Source organism: Podarcis erhardii, assembly GCF_964252035.2.
Source record: "Podarcis erhardii genome assembly, chromosome: 3".
Lineage (NCBI taxonomy): Eukaryota > Metazoa > Chordata > Lepidosauria > Squamata > Lacertidae > Podarcis > Podarcis erhardii.
In genome coordinates, this window is record NC_138507.1 from 79,964,425 (window position 1) to 79,988,362 (window position 23,938).

At 42.5% G+C, this 23,938-nt stretch overlaps 1 protein-coding gene across 4 annotated transcripts in view; it reads right to left on the reverse strand.

Annotated features, from left to right (window-relative positions):
* PLD5 (phospholipase D family member 5) overlaps positions 1-23,938 on the reverse strand; it is a 95,557-nt gene that overhangs the window by 4,900 nt on the left and 66,719 nt on the right. For all 4 annotated transcript variants that reach the window (XM_081856363.1, XM_081856364.1, XM_081856365.1 and 1 more), the window contains 5 exons: positions 15,604-15,731; positions 5,762-5,959; positions 3,422-3,561; positions 1,520-1,685; positions 25-139 (listed from right to left, as the gene is read on the reverse strand). In XM_081856363.1, coding sequence (XP_081712489.1) covers positions 25-139; positions 1,520-1,685; positions 3,422-3,561; positions 5,762-5,959; positions 15,604-15,731 — 747 coding nt within the window. The remainder of the gene's footprint in view (positions 1-24; positions 140-1,519; positions 1,686-3,421; positions 3,562-5,761; positions 5,960-15,603; positions 15,732-23,938) is intronic.

A 23,938-nucleotide genomic window follows, 5' to 3' on the forward strand; every position in this document is an offset into this window, starting at 1 on the left:
CAGATTATTCAATGCTTTACTTACCAATATAAGCTGCTGTGTCAGTCACCACATATTTGTTGCGATTTAGTTTAGGAAGGGAAGAGTTCTTCTGTTCCTTAAAATAACAAGCACTTTCTTCTTCGAGGTCAAAGAATTTCTGCATTAAAGAATATCAAGATAGTGAAAGAGAATGTGTTGATTGCACTGCAGAAAGAAAACTTAAAGATGATAACATAGCGGTTTTGAAAAAATGAAATTATAGAATAAAAAAAGATCATGAACTAACCTCAGTTTAAAAATATTTTGGGGGAAATGACACGTTTCCTATACCTTTGCTGATTGCTTTCTGGAAGATTTCCAAAGAAACTAACAAGTTGCTTTCAAAAGCCTGGTGTCTAAGTGCTACAAGTAATTAAGTAAGTAATGACCTATAAGGAACGGGGATTGCCTGGGAAACACCTGAAGACAGTGACAAAGGCAGAAAACTATCAGCATCAGCATTCTGCAGGTGTACAGCTGCAGGTAAACCCAGAATGTGTGCTGACTACTGACAAACGTAATACCCATATACCCTTCTGGCTTGCAATATCCAACTCCTAGCTCACTGCTCTTCTGGGTTGTACCAGGCATTCTGAATACAGATGTGAAAGAAGAAAAAATATAAATGGATAAATGGTTTAAAGACATTGGTAGGCTGCCACTTGCAAGATTTTTGTTCAGTCAATGTTCTTTATTCTTGGCACCCCTAAGCTATAGAGAAAATTGTTTTAGGATGGCCACACACTGGCATTTAATACGCTGGGATATGTACAACACTTGTCTCATTCTGCACCCAAAACTGTGGCTAGACTTAACTATCTGAGAGGAAAGTATCTTCATAAACTGTGGTTTGAAGACGCCTTGTTTCCCTCAGTCATAGTTAACCCTAATCACGGTTTGACTGGTTTCAGTCATAAGTGCAGTTAATTAAAAACAGAATTGAAAGCTTCTAATTTCCTCCTTGTGGCTATGCTAGATGAGGAGAGTGCAAAAGCAACAAGTCCAAGGGGCATTCATATCACGCAGCATTATGTCTGAATGAAGCATGTGTGTATTACGCAGAAAGGAAGCAAGGTTCTGAGGAAGCTTCTCCCTTCATGTAATTAAGAAAAAAGGTGTAAAAGATGCACAGAACATTTCTGGAGCCCAGAAATACTTGTGAACCCAATACTTTTCAGCGATATGCTGTTCTTCAGAGCAATTTATATTATCAGCATTAATGAAAAGAGGCACATATTGGAGCCACAGAGTATGGAATTGTCAATATGAAAACTAAGTGCAATCTAAGCAGAGAAGGTGCATTGAATGGGTGAGATTGGCACTAGTCTGCTATTATTTTATGTTGACAGAAAAGAAGATACTGTGTTACACTTTAATAATCCACTTCAAAATGTAATTTAGTTATCTGAAGTCAAACGTGGAGTCCTCACTAGGCAGCTGAACAAATTTACTTGGAAATTGTTTTAGGTTTATAAGAAACAACATGAGGAATACTTACAACTTTTAACCTACAGCCAGAAACTTCGGTGCAAATTGCTTTAAGAGATGAAACAAAGTTAAATGTGAGTGGATTTGTGTCTTTTGATAAACTTATGAGGAGTCGTACTTTAATATTGCGTAAAATCAGAGCTTCTCTTATCTTTCCATCCAAATATGGCCAATACCTAGGGAAAGAGCATCCAATGTTATTTACATAATTTTTAGAGAAGAAGGATTTGCTAACTCAAGGAAAACTAAAGAAAACAAGAACCTCACCCAGCTGTGACTACTGTGGTGCAGCTGTTAGCAGAATACAGAGTTCTGCGTTATATGAGTGGCCAGAGGACTAGAACTCAAGAAGGATAATTCACCAGCTGCATCATATAGAACTACCATTAGGAACTCTCTAGGTGGTGAGATACCAGGGACTGAAAGGGTTGGCAATGAACTTTCCAACTGATAATTATTATTTTGTTTGTTTATTTATGAGAATCTCATAAAATAAACTGTCTAGGTGTCATAAAAGTAAAAACAGAATAAAAATGTATCAATAAAAACATAGTACAGAAAAACCACAATGAGCTTAAGAAACAACTAGTGTGAAAACTGAAATTGAAAACCAGCACAATAAAATAATCTATGTAGCCACCAAATAAATAGATTAAAACTACTATACCATAGGAACTTAAAACCAGATCTTAAAAGACCTGAAAGAAAAGGAAAAAAAGTCTTAACTTGGCACACAAAAAGATAGCAATGTGGGTGTTAGGTGGGCTTTGCTAGGGAGAGAACTCCGTAGCCGAGTGCCACCACTGAAAAAGCACTTATGACAACCTCCAAACTTCTGATTGAGAAGGCACAGGGAGAAGAGCTTCCAAGATGACCTCAGGGTATGGGTAGAACTAGTAAAAATCCCTATCCAATTTTTAGGAGATATATATATAATTTTATTATTTATACCCCGCCCATCTGGCTGGGTTTCCCCAGCTACTCTGGGCGGCTTCCAGCAAAATATTAAAATATAATAAAATGTCAAACACTGAAAATTTCCCGATACAGGGCTGCCATCAGAAGTCTTATAAAATGTTTGTAGTCCTTTATCTCCTTAACATCTGCAGGGAGGGCATTCTATGGGGAGGGCACCACTGCCTATATATATATATCTCCATAGCTATAATATAAGAAGGTGCATAAGCACTGAAATGGGGGAATAGAGGCTGGTGGTTCATAGGGCTCCACAGTTTTTCATGGTGCCTGCAGGGAGCAGATAGCCCTTCTGTAACGACTACACACCCAACATGGAAAAATAAATCCTTCTTCCCCAGGTGGTCACTAGTAATAGGCAGGTTGTGATGGGGAGATTATGGCACATGCATTGCTAGGATTAAAAATTTATAAACTGTTGGAAGCTTAAAATCCAGTTGTCCATTTTAAATGAGTAACATGTTAGGAAAAAACACTTAATTGAGAACTTAAGCTTGGGAAATAAATGGCATGTCAAATGGCATATTACCTATTTTTCTCTGGCTGTGGAACATTTTTAGCAGTCTGGTGATCTAATCAAAAAGAAAACATTTCCATGTCTTCTGTGGATAAGTATTAGAGATGTTCAACTATCATCTTCTATTTATTTGTTTGTTTTATGTTAAGAGACCCATATCTAATAAATGATTGTGCTCTTCTCAACTAGTATGCTATTTGAGCAATTTCTGTTCAGGAGCAGACATGATTTGTAACAATTACATTCATATCACTCCCTGCTCTAGATTTGATATTTGAAAACTCATTGACATCCAAGAGAAGAACTGAATTACTGGACTTTGCCCCATGGAAATCTCTAAATATCTGTCAATTTCAGAAGCAACAGTTTTTATCTCTTGGTACACTGTCGGATAAATGTAGATTTCCAGTATTCACCAACCTTGTTTGATTTGTGATGTTGATAATAGGCAGATAATCCATAACAGCTATGTACACAAATTGCTGTGCATTATCAACAACACTATAGATAGCATCAACATCCAAAACCCTGTCCTTAGGGCATAGGAGTTTGGGAGAATTCTGTGAAGATAAAAAGGCTGAAATTTATATCAGAAGTTGTACAAAGGATATGATTTACTTTTCATATTTCTTCAGTGTAGAATTAATACAAAAGCTATTACACTTCCTCAATTTTTTTAAAAAAGTTTAGCAGTTACATCCAAATTAATTTAAGGAAGTTATTGTTTGATGTGCCATAGGATTCAGCCCAACCTTTTCAAATATTTATACAACCCTTATCTCTGATACTGAAATGTAGGATCAAGTAGACCCAGCAAAAGACCTAACAGATTTTTTTGTATTCCTTATGTTTTAAACAGACCCCCATAAAGAGCCAGAATGTGTATCCTAATTTTTTGAAGTGCTAAAACAACATGTTACTTCCTGGCATTCTTGCACAGAAGCTACTGCAACCAAACCACTGTCAAAAACCATATTTTTTTCAAATTAGGGCTATATCTATATCTGCAGGTACATGTTGAGCAAGATAATGATAGTTGTTGCTGTTGAAAGCCATTGTTCTATGAAACTTGAAAAAATTATTGTTGGCTTAATGCTACTGGCAAGCTAAGCCTTCAACGCTTATGTTACATTTTCCATTGTGTTACTTTTTTTTTAGGTTCTATCCATTTCCTTTCTTCCTTGTCTGCAAAAATTATACCCAGTCTGGCATGTGTGGTGTGTGCCATAGCTATATCACTGTTACACCCTGGCTGTCTGTGTGATAATAATGCAATAATAAATAATTCAAACAGTAAAGTCATTAATACTGAAAAGCAGTCAGCAGCTTCCACGACCTTACACAGAAAGTACATGTTCTTTTGTGTTTATCAGAGAGATGATTTTCTGTTGCTTAGCAACTATACCACAATGGCTGCTGAAGATAGAGCACCCAGACTTAAAATTGCAGGCACAAAGCATAAAAGGAGAAAGAGGTAGTCAAGACATACAAGGTAAAATACTCTTGCTGGCATTCTTTACCACATGATAATGTATGCACACTGTTGGTGGGGTTTTTATCCAGAAATGTGTTCTCTAGTGGCTATGAGCTGTCCTGTATATTAACAGCAAACTTCTTAGCCCCATGTTAGGTGAGAGATTCCTGTACTGCAGAGGGGTGGGCTAGAGCAGGCATCCCCAAACTCGGCCCTTCAGAAGTTCAGAAGTTTCCCATCATCCCTGACCACTGGTCCTGTTAGGTAGGGATGATGGGAGTTGTAGTCCCAAATCATCTGGAGGGCCAAGTTTGGGGATGCCTGGGCTAGAGGATCCTTGTGGCTCCTTCCAAGTCTATAGCTCTGTAATTCTACATGTGGATACAGTCATACTTGGAAGTCGAATGGAATCCATTTCAGAAGTCCGTTTGACTTCCAAAACATTTGGAAACCAAATTGTAGCTTCTGATTGGCTGCAGGAAGTTCCTAGGCTGTTCGACTTCCAAGGTACGACTGTACTTATGCAGCCACACTAGCACCATCCTCACATAGGAGGGTGATATCAGCAGGCTTGAACTTGCAGAAATACAAAACAACTCAATTAGGTTTTCTTTAAAAAAAACTAAAAAAATGTTTTTGAAATGGACAAATTTAAAAACCTTCTGTATAACAGTAGGTACCAATGGGATCAATAACCTAGAATAACTAAAAAATAAATTAAAATAATTTTCATTTTTTAAATGACAAACCTGGTGTACCACAAAAAATTGGCCCCTGGGAGACTATTGGAGCAGTCAGTCATAGATAGATAGGTAGATAGATAGATAGATGATAGATAGATAGATAGATAGATAGATAGATAGATAGATAGATTTAAATCAGTGTGCTAACCTGTGGCCTTGAGGTTTTTAATACTCTCTCTCCATCCCTGAATCATTGGCTTGTAAAAAAAGGTTAATTGGGTTCTGAAGAGAGCAGGATGTGGTTAGTTTGTGTGTTACACATCACACATTTCATTCTTCTAAAGCACATTTTAGCAAGGCAGCTGTAGATTGGAATTGTGGACAGCTTCTAAATAATAAAAATATAGACTGCGTCAGAGATCAGTGGCAGCCAAGTTCTAAGGCATTGATGGGAGCCAGTCAGATATTATTTAAGAGGACATGTGAAAATATTAATTCAACCTGAACTTACATAGGGCTTTAACACCTCAACCTGTCTAAAAATAATATAATAAAGAGCACAAGCACACAGAGCTAAAGGAAACCAACACAAATGCAACTCACCGAAACAAAGACTTCTGATTTGGTTTCGTTCAACTCAAGGGCCAGTTTATTTTCAGTGCCGTATACTGCATACAATCTCTTAGACCAAAGAGGTGGGATTTTGCTCTTGGATTTTAGTGAGCTGTACAAGGCAAATATCTTTTGTAAATCTAACACCAGGCAGCTGCAGTTGTATACAATGACTCCAAGCTCTTTCATCTGTGAAGGAGAAGTGCATATAATTGAGAGCACATTGCCCAGCAAAAATATGGTCAACATAATTTGGTTAGAAGTTCATTACTCTGAGTAGATAGTCTCAAGTGTGATTGCCCCTGTGCAAAATAAATGCATTATTAGGCCAGCACCTTACTGTAAAGAAGTTTCAAATATATTGTTAATATTGTAAGTATTCTTCATGAATGGCTAACTCATTCTGTGTTGATAATGTGGGAGTCCTGGTTTAACAAAGTAAATCTTGGGACACAACACAAGTATTTGATTTTTTTGAAAGTTAAATTTATATCCAGTGAAACATGGTGGAAGAAAGAAAATTTTCTACACATCACTAATATAATAATAATAATAATGTTTATTAATAATTGCATATTACTCATTGCCTAGTCCTTTATATCCTCAAAACTACTGCTCTTTATGAGAATCAACTTGGTTCAACTTGATATTCACAGCTGAATATCATGTACTAACATCAACTTCAATATCTACTTTATATTTCCTGGGGGAAACTACTGTTTGCTTTTCTTAGCCTAAGAAAAAATCCTGTTCAATATAAATATGAATGCAGAATGTTTTTATTTTTCCTGCTACCTACTGTGATTGGAATAAAAACCCCAAGGAAGTTGAATATATTAATATAAATATCAGCTAATGTTTCATCTGTGTACAGCTGCACAGTATATTACTTTAATTTAAGTAATAAATATGTATTATTTTCCCCTTGTAGCAGCTAGATTGCATTTTTAGTCCTTTCCTTAGATTTACTGTAGCTTTACACTACTCTGTTTTATTGCTGTGGTTACATCCCACATATATTGCTATGCTGCATTTTCCACAACAATTTTTGCAAATACTTCCAAACTAGGGTTACCTGACGTCCCCGGTTCCCGGGGACATTCCCCAAATTTGCAGATCTGTCCCTGGACAAATTCCGTCCCCTGAATGTCCCCAGATTTTCAAATCTGTCCCCAGGAAACGTGGCAGCGGCAGCCTCAGCAGCCCGGAGCCAGCCTGGTAGCGCAGTTGGCTCTGGCTGACTTCAGGAGCTGCTCGCTGCCGTGGCGCCCGCCATTTTTCTTGCACCACAGCAGCGAGCAGCGAGCAGCTCCTGAAGCCAGCCGGAGGCAACTGCACTACCAGGCTGGCCCCTCCTGGGCAATGGCCGGCCACCCGTGACTCGCGAGTCTCCCTTGATCTGTCAAAACAAAGGGGGGAGGAGATTGGGGCAGGTTCAGGAGTCATGGGCAGGCGGCATGCTGTTGCCCAGTTTTTTAAAAAACTGCGCATTTATGTTTCACAGGGTGCGAAAGAAGGGTTTGCACTTTTATACAATATGCATGTGTGCTTGGGCCCAGGGTCTTTTGCCTCACCATCCCCACTACTACTCAGCTTCAAAAAAAAAAAAAAAGTAAAAAGTGTCCCCGGATTCATTGAAAAAAATCTGGTAACCATATTCCAAACACAAGAAATATTGTAAGACGTCATCTTCATGCACTTAGAGAGAGCCAGGGATTGTTAACGTACTCCTAACGGGCCATATACTTCCCTAGGCTTTTGCAGCCTACCAAGGCTTTTTGTTGGTGGGGCAGAGTTTTGTCAAGTTTTTCCACTGACTGTTATGTTCCCCATTCCACCACTATGATGCTGATGTGTTCCTTTTTGGGGGGAGGTGTTGCACGTTGCCCTAAAGTCCACTAAAAGTTGATGGAAGAAGCGGCACCACCATGACTTTTCTGCTTTTCAATCTTTAGGCATGAGCACATTCACAAAAAATTCTGTTCAAAAGAAGAGCGCATATCCCATTAGCAGTGGCTCCATTTCCAGTGCTTCATACTTCTGAGTACACAAGACAATGACTGGAAGAAATTGTATCTCTTGCGGGACATCAGACAACTGAATATGAGAGATGAAAATACTGTAGCTACAAAAAGAGAGAGAAAGAGGTTGGAGGGAGGGATGCTGGGAACTGGGGGGAAGAAAGGAGGGGCTGTAATTCTATTGTAATTCTGTGAAAACCCTAATAAGCCATAGATAAAAAGAAAGGAAGAAGGGAAATGTGATGACTTGTAGCTGAAATCAAAACAGGGAGAGAACATCAGCTTAAAAATCACTTGAAATAATTTATTGGCAATAATCCTAGGGGTGGCAGGTCTAGACTGTGGCCTAAGTCCTACAGAAAGGTAGGCTTGCTTAGGACCATTGAAAACAATGGGTTTAAGGATGTCTAGCTCATGTTGAACTTAGGTCTGTACTTTTAAAAAATCGCATAGAACAGAAAATTTCACAAAGTCTAACATCTCCTAATTACAATAACAGGAAAAGCCAAATCTTGTGGAATTTTTCTTTTATGCAACTCATTTTATGCAAGCCAACTCTTCTATGCAAGCCTGTCCAGACATGTGCTTTATTTTTCTTTAGCTATTATTTTTATCATCTTTTGAATATTTTTACATACCTGTTTTTATAGATAATTTTAATGCTCTTATGTTTTTTTTGGAAAAACAATCAGAGGTTTTCTTGCAATCATGCAGCACATGAATGCTGCCAATACAACTTGGAGTAGACAAGCCGATCTCTCATTTCGTAATTCTAATTTTAATTTCAGAACTGGAATGGAGCCATCCATCGTGAGAATGATATAATGCTTGCATTATTTAAAAATTTAAGCACTGTCTAATTATAGTTCTTTGAAATACTGTATGGGGGATTAATGGCCACAATTATGAAAACCTCACTTGCAACTTCACAGTTACCCTGGCATTAGGAGAAATACATACCGTATTTTTTGCCCCATAGGACGCACCGGCCTATAGGACGCACCTAGGTTTTTTTTGGGGGGGGGAATAAAGAAAAAAAAATTATTTTCCCCCCAGGCACGGGGCTGGCGCGGGGGAAGCCCGAGCTTCCCCCGACCCCAGCCCCCAGAAGAGCCTGCTATCCGCAAGCCTAGGGAGCCGCGCCGGTCTCCCCAGGCTTGCGGACAGCTGTGCGAAGCCCGGGCATGCTGAGGCTTCCTAATGCAGGCAGCTCTGCACAACCCTCCAGAGCCCGGTGCAGCTTGGCGCCGGGCTCCGGAGGGTCGCGCAGAGCTGTGCGGACCCCGGAAGGGCAGGCAGCTCTCCGCGACCCTCCGGAAGCCGGCGCGGCTTGGCGCGGGCTCCGGAGGGTCGCGCAGAGCTGCGCGGACCCCGGGAGGGCAAGCAGCTATGCGCGACCCTCCGGAGGCCGACGCGGCTTGGCGCTGGGCTCCGGAGGGACGCGCAGAGCTGCACGGAGCCCGGAAGGGCAGGCAGCTCTGCGTGACCCTCCAGAGGCCGGCGCGGCCTGGCGTGTCAGTGTTTGTAAAAAGCAAAAAAAATAAGGAAAGGGTTCTGACCTCCCTTTGTCTCCTCAGCCTGGTCCTCGGACCCTTGTCGGCAGAAAAGAGTCCACGAGAATATCCTTGCAGAGTTTAATTCTTAAAAGTCTTTGTGCAAAACACGACTGAATACCTATACACACCAGCACTAACCAACCAACCAACCAACCCAAACACCAGCCTCAGCACCAAACTAACATTTCTCACTATATATATATACAACCTGCTGCAAGCCACTGAGTCATGCTGACCCAGATTTATTCACATTAAAGAAACAGCAGCCATTTTAGCTGTGACATGGCGCCAGGCTCCGGAGAGTCGTGCAGAGCTTCCTGAAGCCTGGAGAGCGAGAGCCTGTATTCACCCCATAAGACGCACCCACATTTCCCCTATAGGGCGAAAAATACGGTAGTTGTGCAGTCCATGATGGATAGGGCCTAGTCTACGGTTGGAATCCAAAAGCTCTTGAGTAGGGAGTGTAAACTGGGCAGAGGTGTCCCTCCATCCAGACCTGCTAGCCACCGCCTACAGAGTGAAACCTGTGTGACTCTTCTAGCATAGAGGTTTCCCTTCTGTCCATCGAAACAGGATATTCCAGGGAGGAACAGGTGTTCCCCAGGTCAGGTTGGGATCTTGGGTTGTAGCCAGTGCTGTGCCTAGTCCTAAAACTAGCAGATTACAATAACCATTCATAAATCTGTTGTCGTTATTTAGCATACCAATGCAATGCCACATATTTTAAACTAGTATAATGAATAAACTAAACTGATCAAGCAATATAGCAATGACCTGATTATAATTTCAAGGCACAGGATCTACACTGTTGTTCAAAGCCTTGTTATTATTGTTTTTATGTTATTATAGTACAGTATATATATAGTTTTGTTTTTTTACTGTAAACCATCCTGTGATCTTCAGATGAAGGGCAGCATAGAAATTAAATAATAAATAAAGAAATAAATAAATTTGGTAGTTTGTCTTTCCAAAACTGAAAAACAGGCATTGATGTGTGAAATTATCATAGTCATACTGGATCAAATTCCAGCATAACAGCATCCCAAGTGGAAATGTGAAAAAATAGTTCCTTTCAATCCCAGTGTTATTTGATGTACAGTAAAAGAACTTAATTCAGCTGACTGTCATTAATGTCCTATCTTAAAAGAGCCAGCTGGGCCTTTTCATAACTTCAAAAAAACTCATTAGCTTCAAAACAGTAAAAAACTGATATAGTGTTCTTTTCACCATATATATTTCTGTAGTGATAAGATGCAGCTCTCTTGAACAGAACAAATCCTGCCTTGGCTAACAAATCTTATTGTAAACTCTGGCTCGGAAACATTATAGAGAGATGAATTGTTTTGTATATTTATAACCGGCCCTGTTCCATAAGCTCAAGAGGTTTTTACTTGGTGCCACTTGTGCTCGGTCACATGTGAGACTTCATGCTAAAGATGGACTGCTTTAAAGTGATTATTTGTTGAAGGAAACTTTATTTGATAAGTTGAGTCAGAGCATATAATAAAGCTCGCACAAAGCAAAATCAGAGTCCAACTCATTTCCCAATTTTATAGAGTCACCAAGCAACAACACTGGAGGGAACATGGATCCTTCTATTAGAAGAGATCAGAAAACTTTGATTTCTATAGTAGTCTTCTATACAAGCAGATTTTCTAATGGCATATGCAACCTGTACTCCTCTCAAGCACGGCTAATTCTCAAAATACAGGGCACTTGTGAGTGTTTATAGCTCCTGCAGCTTTCTTGAGGTTTGTAGGCAGCCAGAGAAAATGAGAACTCATAATGGCAAAAGAGAGCCTTACATCAAATAATAATAATAACGTACACTAAAACCACCCCTTCATTCTAATTGCATGGAAAATTAACAAAAGAAGCCACTGCTTTAGATCATCCTTCCATTTCAGGACAGTGAGTCAATATAAAGAACAAGGAGATGTAGATGGAGGAGTTGATGAGGCACCACATGACTGAGTAGTGAAATATGGTTAACTACTAAAAACATAGATCTTTACGAAGACAATTACATCAAGGCATGGTCTGATGTTAAAAGGAAAATGGAGATTTGGAGCAAATTAAAACTATCTTTTGGGGTGCGTATTTCGGCTGTTAAACTAAATATTTTGCCAAAGATGCTTTTTCTGTTCCAATCCATTCCTGTTATAGGGAAAACAAGCTGCATTGAAAATTGGCAGAGGGAAATATCTAAATTCATCTGGTCAGGAAACAGACCAACAATAAAACATATACTCCTTATAGATCTTAAAGAAAGAGGGGGATTCAGCCTGCCCGACCTAAAACTATATTATGAAGCAGCCTGATTTTCTTGGATAAGAGATTGGTGTCAGCTTAAAAATAACGATGTGTTAGATCTAGAAGGGCATGACAACTGTTTCGGTTGGCATGCATATCTAAATTATGATAAGGCTAAAGTGCACAAAGGTTTTACCGACCATATAGTAAAAAATGCCTTAGTTAGGGTTTGGGAAAAATGTAGAAGATTTTTTTTTTTTTTTTATAAATATTTATTAAAGTTTTTAAATATAAATGCACAAATAATAAACAGTCTTACTTCTATCACAGACATAATTTCATCACTTCTTTGGACTTCCTCACGTCTCCCGCTCCCATTTACATCGTTAAAAGTTTTTTCCAAACAAATTATCAACTTGTTTACAATCTCATGTCCACTCATTCAAATATAATCTAGCACTTCTTCCAAAAAATTTTATATTTTCTTTAGTCTCACTTATCATCAAATTTCAAATCTAATTTAGTGGTGGCCAGTTTTTTATAATCTAGCATCCTTCTTAGCATTCAACCAAATTACAATGTTTTTGTAGATACTTCTTGAATTTCTCCCAGTCTTCCTCCATCTTCTCTTCTCCCAGGTTACGGATTCTGCCTGTCATCTCGGCCAGTTGCATATAGTCCATCAGTTGCATCTGCCACTCTTCCAGTGTGGGTAGATCTTGAGTTTTCCAGTTTTTTGCGATGAGTATCCTTGCTGCCGTTGTTGCATACATAAAGAATGTTCGGTCCTTCTTTAACACCTTCTGGCCGACAATACCCAGAAGGAAGGCCTCTGGTTTCTTAGTGAAGGTATACTTAAATACCTTTTTCAGCTCATTATATATCATTTCCCAGAAGACCTTCACCTTAGGGCATGTCCACCAGAGGTGAAAGAATGTTCCTTCGTTTTCTTTACATTTCCAACATTTATTATCAGACGAATGGTATATTTTGGCAAGTTTAACTGGGGTCATGTACCATCTATATATCATTTTCATTACATTTTCCTTCAGAGCATTACATGCGGTGAAAAATGTAGAAGATTAATGGAACCCAAAACCCCCAGATGGATTCCTCCATTGGAAGCAAAGACTGTAAAGAAGAAAAATATGAAAGGAAGCTGGCTAACATATAACTCATTATTGATAGAAGAGGGTAACCAAATTAAGCTTAGCTGATGTTTGATTTCCTCATATTTCCTATCAGGTTGGTTGGAATATCATCAACTCCACAAAACATTTAAACAAGACAAAAAGAATGGATTCTCTAAAGAGCCCTCCAAATTTGAAAAGGAATTAGTAAATAATAAAATTAAGATAATATCAAAAATGGAGCAAATCCTTCTGGACTGGAAAGTCAAGGAGGAGGAGGTCAAGGAAGTCATGATTAGGTGGGCTCAAGATATTGGTCGCCCTATATTGCTGAGTGAGCGGGAAAATCTTTGGAAAACAACTATGAAATTCACAGCATGTTATAACATCAAAGAAAATATGCTAAATATGCAATATAGATGGTACCTTACACCATCAAAGCTCTCTAAAATGTACAAAAACATTGCAAACAATTGTTGGCGATGTGGGGAAAGTAATGGAGACATGTATCACATGTGGTGGACATGTAGAAAGATTAGAGAGTTTTGGTGTCTTGTTTATGATGAGCTGAAAAAAAAATTGGGTTAACCTTTCTAAAAAAGCCAGAGGCCTTTTTACTAAGCATCATAGGCAATGACAGTCCGAAAAATTTAAGAGAAATATTTTTATATGCCACACCAGCAGCCCGAAAATTGATAGCAATGAACTGGAAAGGGGAAAATGCTCCAACTATAATGGATTGGCAAAACAAGTTACAGGAATATGTAGAAATGGTGCAATTGACTAACAGCTTGAGAGGCAAAACAAGGTGAGCATTCGTGCAAAAATTGGGAAAATATAAGAGTTATTTATGAAATCACAACAGTGGTATAAAGTCTATGGCAGCATTTGATTGACCCTGGATTAATGAAATATAAATGAAATAAGTCAAAGGTTAAGTGCTGTTCTAAGAATGTATTAGAAAGGAAACAAAGGATAAGCTAATAATGTTAGGTATATTCACCATCAGAAAGAAAATGCACATTGGGGAATGATAGGAAGTCCAGTTATGTGGGTTTTTTTGTTTTTTGTTTTAATCTATGTTAATAAATAGAGAAGAAAACAAGAGACAGTAGAAATATAAATTACCGTAAGTTTATTGTTTGTTAACAAATGGAGTATTACTTGTATATGGCTGTTGTTTCGTTTCTAAGATTTATACTCATGTCTAAATAAGATGTATACTATATCTGTTGTATAAGATTGTCAATAAAGTATTAAAAAAAGAAAAGAGTAGTGAAAATTCATTCGCCTATTCACAGCTCTGTACAATCTTACTCAGAGGTCCAGGACCCTTGTCCTGGTCAAATAGGAAGCCTCTAGGAAGCAACAGCCAGCATTCATACCTCAACCAGGGGGCTTGATCAAGAGTCATCTCATCTCAGAAGTCTGGAGAATATCAGAAAGAATAGGAGAGACTCTTACTGTTTTTATTTTCTCCAAAGTGCAATGCAAATCAAAACTTGAGCAGGGATGGGTAAGGAATGTGAGCTATGGAGTATTCTTTTCACCAAATAGTCTGGGGGCACTTGCCCCTGGTTGAATATATTTGTTGACCATGCTCTTACTACCCCCAGATCTCCTCCTGCAATGTCAGCTCCTCGCTTGCCATGACTTCTGATTCTGCTCTTCAGCCAGTCCATATGCCCAGACCACATGTGGGTTCCAGGACAGCCCCCACTGGGGAATCATGCTTTAGTCTGTATCATGTTAAAACTACTTTGCAGCCTAATTAGCAAATCAGTAAGCTGCATTAGCTCCTTCTTTGGTTTTGCTAGAATGCAATATACAGGCTAGTTAGAACGAAAGGATTCACTTCTGTTACATCTCCAGGGGAGAGGCTAGAATGATAGAGGATAAGTTCCCACTCCAGCTGCATGGGAAGAGACAGATTATTGGCACTCACCCAATGAGAGATACCATATTTAAGTCTAGAGTTTTCTTTAAAAATTGCCCACTGCTTACAATTTAAACTATTGCTTCTGACAGGAATTTCAAAAAAGGAACAGAATGAAAGACATTCAGATACAGAGATGATTTGATAAAATCTCCTGTTATTCAGAACACTGCAGTATAGTGCGCGACAAATACAAAGTCAAAGAGCACTATTCAGCATGTTACTGCAACCAACAAACATTACTGAATGGGTTGTTTTTCACACATGAATACATCTGAAAACAAATGCTGATCAATAAGAATGGTTCCTTGAGGGATTTTAAGATGCCAAAAATACAAGCGCAATTTCCAGTTTTTAAAAATCACGTAATAGGTCTTTTCTTTAAATCCATCGGATCCTTACTCCTGCATGTTTTCTGTAAAACTGTGTAAGTTTAGCATGCAAAGCACAATTTTAAAGAACATTCTTAAGGAACAAAGACATTTGCATCAACACAATACAGATAAAGACTTGAAATGCCACCCCTAGACCACAGACTGTACTTAATTTACTGCCACAATGCAATATGTCATAATTAGAACAAATTGGGAACTAGTATCGTTTCCACTAATTACAATGTTTCTCAGTTTTAGCTGGGTAAAGAAGCAATAGCTCATATGTTCTGCCATAAATAAGAACAATGTCCTAGAACACAGCTAAGCGCCAAACAGTTTAAAACAAATAACCAGTGCAGTGAAGAGGGGCCGAGTAGGACTGGGCCCATTAGCTAAAATGGTACCTCAGGTTAAGAACAGTTTCAGGTTAAGAACAGACCTCCAGAACGAATTAAGTTCTTAACCTGAGGTACCACTGTACTAAAGTCTGTCCCTGCTGAGAGCCCCTCTGACTGAAGAGCAAGATAAAAAATGCTCTAAATGAATAAATAAATTGAAAGTACCTGCCACAGTGACTTCCATTCTAAACTGGCACTTCCAATGTATACATGCTGCCTATCCACAATCCAGAATGATGTCTGCAGATGGCCATCATTGTAAGCCGTCATGTTTATAAAAATCACTTCAGCACCTAAGGAATACAAGAACATAACAGTTAAAATTGTGCATAAGGAAACAAACAAACAAAAAAAAGCTTACATAGTCAATCACTTCATAGTTTAACAATGCCATCTTAAGCATGGAGTTCAGTGGAAGTGGGCTTAGGAAGGCATACTCAGAGATGCAGTCCAACCCCGTGCATGTTCACCATGTTCAGTGGGCCTTGTTCCATTACAGGAACTTTATAGCTACATTTATTATCACAACTTTCTAGCTACATTTTGCAGTGTAGGGTAAGGTAGGTATCTGGGAATCTTGTCAAAAGCAAATAATTTTAATAGTCATCAACTACAGCTCTTCAGAAGCATGAGCTGAAGTAATAAGAGTCCTTCCGGAAGGAAAGTTGGCTAGACAAAGACAGAACTATCTGGTCATTAAGAACCACACACTTTCTTTCCAGTTCTTTTTTGTGCAGTGGTCCATGTCCAGTCAGGAAATTAGTTTTTAATCTCTCTAAATCCATTTTCTTGCAAGACTTAGAATGAGGAGGAGGCAGTTCCTCCTCTTGACAGGCACCACAAATTTCTCTGCTGATCCCTAGCCTGGATGGTACATGTGTATAAAGGACAGGGGTAGGCAACCTAAGACCCGGGGGCTGGATGTGGCCCAATTGCCTTCTCAATCCAGCCCATGGATGGTCCGGGAATCAGCGTGTTTTTACATGAGTAGAATGTGTGCTTTTATTTAAAATGCATCTCTGGGTTATTTGTGGGGGATAGGAATTTTTTCATCCCCCCCCCCCAAAAAAATATAGTCCGGCCTGCCATATGGTCTGAGGGACAGTGGACTGACCCACGGCTGAAAAAGGTTGCTGACCTCTGAGAAAGGACATTTCTTATGCAGAACTGGTGAAACTAAACCCCCTCAAAGGCCATCTACTGACATTATTTACAGTGTCAATTGTAAATACATTAACTACAATAGCTACAATAACTAATATGCAAAGATTTCAATGTTTAATTAAGGAAAACTGGGTTAGATTGAACTATGCTTCCTAGAAACCTTTAGAACAAGGTGATTAACTCAAAGCCTGTAGGCCACATCTGCACCCAAAGGCTTTTTGTAGCCTCTAAGACTATCCCAACTGCATTCTTTTTTAAAAAACAAAACAAAATTACCGTATTTTTCGCCCTATAGGACGCACTTTTTCCCCTCCAAAAATGAAGGGGAAATGTGTGTGCGTCCTATGGGGCGAATGCAGGCTTTTGCTGAAGCCATCCCCCCAGCCCAGCAAGCTCTGGGAGCGATGGTGAAGCTGTGCACAACTTTGCCATCGCTCTCAGACCTGTTCTGGGGGCTGGGGTCGGCCCGCCCCCAGCCCTGCAAGCTCCAGGAGCGATGGGAAGGTTGTGCAACCTCGCCTTCGCTCCCGGACCCCCAGCCCCGAGGCTAAAAACGAAGCCATGACAGTGAGCGGGATGGATCCCGCTCGCTGTCATGGCTTCTTTGCTCTTTGGGGCTCGGGGGGGGGGATAATTTTTTTCCCTTTATTTACCCCCCCCCCAAAAAAGTGCGTCCTATGGGCCGGTGCGCCCTATAGGGCGAAAAATACGGTAACCACTTCTGTTTGTCCCTTACTATAATGCCAGATTCATAAATGGTTCCTTGTGGCAACTCAATTAAAAATATAATAATATTAATTAATGAGTGCTCCTTTTGGTCTCCTGCTGTGATTCTGTGATTGTATACCAGCAGAATATTTTTGTTACTCCTCCAACCCCCTTCAAAATGTGCCATATATAAAACATTATTTAATTCAACAATGCACAATTCCCTTTGAAATATATTAAGAATTAATATCTGTTATCTGCACCAGGGGAGTTGGACTAGATGACCCTCAGGATCTCTTCCAACACTACTGTCAGGGAACTGCCATCGGAGCTCCAAGTGGTGGAGGGGCTCCAGGATGCTAGGAGACCCTCGGATGCTGAGGAGGGAACCAGCAGGGGGAGAGGGAGAGTTTCAGCGGAAACAGAGTCGGAGGAACGGCTCCGAGACGCTTCCAGTGAGAACAGCGGGGAGAGCTCAGGACCTCCCCTTGGGACGCCTACTCTGCGCAGGAAGCTGTCACGTAGAGAATCAAGGCATAGAGTATCTGTCAAAGAACTCTTATGTTGGAAGAAATTCCGGAAACGCCCACTGACGGATTCTGCCAGCGATTAAGGCAGCCATGCACCGAGGGCTGCGCGGAGAGGGACAGTTTTGAAACTGATTACAAAACTCTGAGAGTGCAAGCGCTTACACACAAGTAGCCCCATAGTTCATCACAGCAATCCGTCAGTCCCTGACACTACTTGTGCGAAGGAAGGCATCATGAGCAACCCAACCGGCGCCGGAGGAGCGGGAGGAGCTGGAGGTGGACCAACTCTGGAGGAGAGAAACAGAGATTTGGAACGCCAGCTGGCTCTGCTAACGGCGCGGCTCGATGAAAGGAGAGCTCAGGATGCACAGGGGAAACCCACCCCCATTGCAAGGAAGGTACCGGGGTTGGTGCAGAAATTCGGGGGGGACCCAAGAAACTACCAAGCCTTTAAGACAGAGATACAGTATGCCCTGAACCTGCAGTATGATGACTTTGCGGATGAGGAGGCGAGAGTGTCTTTTGTGATTGGACACCTCGAGGGGGGGCTAGAGACTGGGTTCGACCCCTGATGGCATCAAATAATGACGCCTTGAAAGACTTGAGGAAATTCTTTATCGCGATGGACTTGATGTTTTCCAGCCAGATTGAACAGGGCATGGTACGCAGGCAGTTGATGGCGTGCAAACAGGGAAATCAATCAGTCCGAGAGTATTGGGCGCAATTTACCATGCTCATACACAAACTGGGTTGGGATCTGGCTTCGGACCCGATACAAATGTTGTTTGAAGAAGGCCTAGCCCCAGCGGTGAAAGATGAACTTTCCCGTGCGCCCCGTCCTGAGTCCATGGATCAGCTGACCAAAGCGGCGCTTACGATTGGTGCGCGCCAAGAGGCGAGGGCTCTGGAGAAGCGGGAAGGGAGAGGAGAGCGTTGGAATGATTTCCGCATTCCTGAGATGCCAGAGCAACCTTCTTAGCCAGTGGAACCGATGGAAATTAGAGGCGCGCGCAAGGAACTTCGAATTTTAACGAAGGGCGGAAGAAGGAGGGAAAGAGCGCCAAAAAGTGCTTCCTCTGCCAACAGCCAGGACATTTTGCCAGGGTCTGCCCTCAGAGGAAGGCGTGGCAAGGAATGGTGGGGGCTGTTGGGAGTGAGGAGGAGGGGGAAAAGGAGCAGGTAAAAGCCAACGCCTGGCTGCCAGCGACAGGGCACAGCAGCCAGGCCAAGGAGCAGTGAATGTGCCCAAGCCTGAACCCCCCCCCCCCCGAGCATCCCTCGCCATAGAGGTGGTGCTAGAGCTACCCAACGGACATCCACTCACGATCAAAGCCTTGTTAGACTCAGGCAGCTCTTGCAATTTCATGAGTAAGGAATTTGCATCAGAGCACCAGATACAGACGCTGCCCTTAAGTCGTCCTTTGCAGGTCACTACGATTGATGGGAGGGAACTACTGGGAGGAGAAGTAACCCAACAGACAGTGCCTATGACAATGAGGGTGGCAAGGCACGTGGAAGTCATTGCATTTCATGTAGCCACACTAGCGGGACCTCCCATCATTTTGGGAATGAGCTGGCTGGCGCTACATGACCCGCTAGTGGGATGGCACCAGCGGACGGTGTCTTTTGGGTCAGCTCATTGCTTGGAACACTGCAAGGGAAGAGGAAACCCTGGGTTGGCCATGGCAAGTTTGGCAGGGATGGAGGTGGGGGGAAAGGGAGAAATACCACGGCAATACGCCGACCTGAGTGACGTCTTCAGTGAGAAGGAAGCAGATAGACTGCCCCCTCATAGACCCTTTGACTGTCAAATCAACCTACTCCCGGGAGCCCAGCTACCAGTGGGCAAACTGTACGCCATGTCGGACAGAGAGATGCAGGAGTTAAGGGAATTCATAGACAAAAACCTAAAGAGAGGTTTCATAAGGGAGTCGAGAGCGGTGGGGGGCAGTCCAGTGTTTTTTGTGGACAAAAAAGACACTAATAAGCCCAGGCTTGTAGTGGACTTTAGGGCCGTCAACTCAGTGTTGGAACCAGTAGCCTTTCCCATGCCCAGAATTGACGACATTTTGACCAGGGTTAGGAAGGGAAAGATTTTTACCAAGCTGGACCTAAGGGGGGCATACAACCTGATCAGAATGAGGGAAGGGGAGGAATGGAAGACACCTCGAACCAGGAAGGACGTGCAGAGATTCGTGGGGTTTGGAAATTTCTATCGGAAGTTCATCAAAAACTTTGCACATTTAACGGCACCCATCACCGATTGCCTCAGCAGTAAGAAGAAATTTGTGTGGACGGAAGAGGCGCAGCAAGCGTTTGACTGCCTAAAGAAGGCATTCTCTTCGGAAGAACAGCTCTTGCACGTGGATCTGGAGAAACCAATGAGGGTGGAGACCGATGCATCAGACCGAGCGGTAGGGGCGGTGCTGCTCCAGCCGGGAAAGGATCCCTCAGACTGGAGGCCGTGTGCCTTCTTCTCGCGGAAGTTGAATAAGTCCGAAAGGAATTACACGGTGTACGACAGGGAACTGCTGGCCATTTATGAAGCATTTCGACGCTGGCGACATCTACTAATAGGAGCGCAACACAAGGTCCAGGTGTGCACCGACCATAAAAACCTGGAGTATTGGAGAACGGCCAGGGTATTGAACCAGAGACAAGTGCGATGGGCACAGGAGTTTTCCAAGTTCCATTTTGAGATTCGCTACGTACCGGGGGAAGAAAACGTAAGGGCGGACGCTCTCTCCCGGAAACCAGAATATATGGAGGGGGAGGGAGTGCCGGAAGAAAGACATGTGATACCCGAGGACCACTGGGTGTGTGGAGCAGCATTGGTGGGACAACGAGAACTGGTAGAGGGGACTGAGAGCGATGAATACGCCCAAAATAAGCTCAGAGAGCTCCGGAGAGCAGGGGAGAACCCCGGGGGGTGTGAGGAAAGAAACGGGGCACTGTACTACAAGGGGGCAATGTACATACCAGAGGGGGAATTGAGGAGTAGGGTACTCAAACAACTGCACAACAGCCCCACCGCTGGGCATTTTGGGCAACACAAGACGATGTTGTTAGTCACCAAGCAGTTCTGGTGGCCAAAGGTGAGGGAAGATGTACGAGAATATATAAGGGGGTGCGACCGCTGCCAGAGAGCCAAAGGGGAGAGGGTGGCACCGGCGGGGTTGCTGGAACCATTACCCACACCAGAACGGCCATGGCAGGCAGTGTCCATCGATTTTATGATGGATTTGCCCAAATCCAAGGGGAAAACGGCGGTCATGGTAGTAGTGGACTTGTTAACCAAGATGTGCCACTTTGTAGCTTGCTCACATGCGGTGACAGCGGAAGAAACCGCCAGATTGTTTGTAAAACACATTTTTAGGTTGCATGGCGCTCCCTTGAGGGTAGTCTCTGACAGAGGAAAACAATTTACGTCCCGGTTCTGGAGGAAGCTCATGAGCCTACTGCACGTGGAGGTCAATTTCTCGACCGCCAGGCACCCAGAAACCAATGGGTAGGCGGAAAGGGCAAACAGTATCTTGCAACAATATCTGAGGTGTTATGTAAATGACCGAGAGAATGACTGGGTAGAGAAATTAGCCCTGGCCGAGTTCGCCTACACTAACACAGAAAATGTGTCCACGGGCATGAGTCCATTCATGGCCAATTATGGGTGTCACCCTAGGGCCTTTCCAGGGGAAGGGGAGGACAGATGGAGCGTTCCGGCGGCGGAACATTTTGTGGAAGAAATGGAAGCAATACATCAACAGCTGAAATTGAATTTAGATAGGGCTAAGGAAGAATACAAGAGGCAGGCGGATAGGAGCAGAAGGGAAGGGGAGACTATAAGGGTGGGGGACCGGGTGTGGTTGTCAACACAAGGGTTACCTTTCAAGGGAGGTTGCAAGAAATTAAGGCCAAGGTGACTGGGACCGTTCGAAGTTACACAGCAGGTCAATCCGGTGGCCTTCAGGCTCAGGCTGCCAGACAACATGAAACTACATCCAGTATTTCATAGGTCATTACTGTCACCACACAGGGAAGGGCGGGAATTTCGGGGAAGAGAAGGTGAAGTTCCCGTGGCACCACAAGTAGAAGAGAGGGAGCGCAGCAGTCATGTAGCAGAAATACTTGACTCTCGGTGGAAGGGTAAAGAGGTGTAGTACTTAGTGGCATGGGAAGGGGAACCGGAGTCAGAGAATGCTTGGGTACCCGCAGAAACCGTCCAGGATGAGTTTATTGTAGGAGAGTTTCACCGCCGGTTCCCTAGGAGGCCCCAGCCCGTAGCTAGGTTCTGGGAGGAGCAGTTCGGCACCACAGACGAAGAAGAGGAGTTTGAGGGGTTCCCGGAATCAGGACAGGAAGAGGAAGAAGAATCATATGGGGAAGATTATTCGGGAAGAAGGGATAGTAGTAGGTGGAGAGCAGTTTTCGAGTTATCCGAAGATGGGGAAGATTCCTTCCGGGGGTTCCCAGCCTCACCACCCAGAGAAAGGGGGAGAACGGGGGGTGAGGGGGGTCCTGGAGGGGAGGTGGATGTCAGGGAACTGCCATCGGAGCTCCAAGTGGTGGAGGGGCTCCAGAATGCTAGGAGACCCTCGGATGCTGAGGAGGGAACCAGCAGGGGGAGAGGGAGAGTTTCAGCGGAAACAGAGTCGGAGGAACGGCTCCGAGACGCTTCCAGTGAGAACAGCGGGGAGAGCTCAGGACCTCCCCTTGGGACGCCCACTTTGCGCAGGAAGCTGTCACGTAGAGAATCAAGGCATAGAGTATCTGTCAAAGAACTCTTATGTTGGAAGAAATTCCGGAAACGCCCACTGACGGATTCTGCCAGCGATTAAGGCAGCCATGCACCGAGGGCTGCGCGGAGAGGGACAGTTTTGAAACTGATTACACAAGTGCTTACACACAAGTAGCCCCATAGTTCATCACAACTACAATTCTATGATTCTGTGATCTTAATAATAAACTAAATGCATAAGGCAGACAAAGCATCTCCCTATTGGAAATAGCCTGCCAACTTTTTTTCCCTCAGAGGAACAGGGAAAAGTAAGACATTGTCCCCATTGGAATCATTGAAACCCCTTGTGGATTGTTCTGCTCGTCCACCTGAAAGCAGTTACACAAGCCATCCTAGCCATATTAAGATCTTCCCACTCTGCATTTTGTAAGATGATTTTCTACACACACAAATGACATGGCCTCCCACCTATAATTCTCTATTCCTAGGAATACTTGAGAATCAAACCGTCAAGAGTTTGAGACACTGTTATTCTTGCCTTGCGCTTAGTCAATATGGCTAGAAAAAATATTCACAGTGCAGTTGAAGGTAATTCAGTTGCAGATGCTTTATACAGTGGTACCTTGGGTTACACTGTACTGTTACGCTTCAGGTTACATATGCTTCAGGTTACAGACTCCGCTAACCCAGAAATAGTACCTTGGGTTAAGAATTTTGCTTCAGGATGAGAACAGAAATCGTGCTCCGGCGGCACAGCAGCAGCAGGAGGCCCCATTTGCTAAAGTGGTGTTTCAGGTTAAGAACAGTTTCAGGTTAAGAACGGACCTCCGGAACGAATTAAGTACTTAACCCAAAGTACCACTTTGAGAGCTCAATATGTTTACTTAGAGTCACACATTACGGATTTCATGGAACTTACTTTATAGTATGTGAGTTTAGTATCATTGGGTCTTATTAGAGGTAGCAACTAATAAAGAAGTGCAGGGGTTTTTAAAAATATCTTTACAAGAAACAGAGTACTGTATTGGCCCGAATATAAGCTGCTTCCGAATATAAGCCACACCTTTAAAATTGGAAGGGGGGAAAGAAAAAAAGAAAAAATACCCAAATACAAGTTGCTCCATTCCTCACTGCTCCTGGCTGCATACTGGGCAGGCGGGTAGGGGAGCCGCACTGTCTAGCGGCCTTTCCCCTTCATTGCTCTCTCCCTTCGCAGCCTTGGGGGAGAGGGCAGGGGACTAAGCCTCACTTTAACTTTTCACAGTGGGATTTTTGGGGGAAAGTGAGGCTTATATTCAGGCCAATACGGTATATATATAAAAAGTAGATTAATTGCTCACAGAAGAACCATTTCGTATTGGAT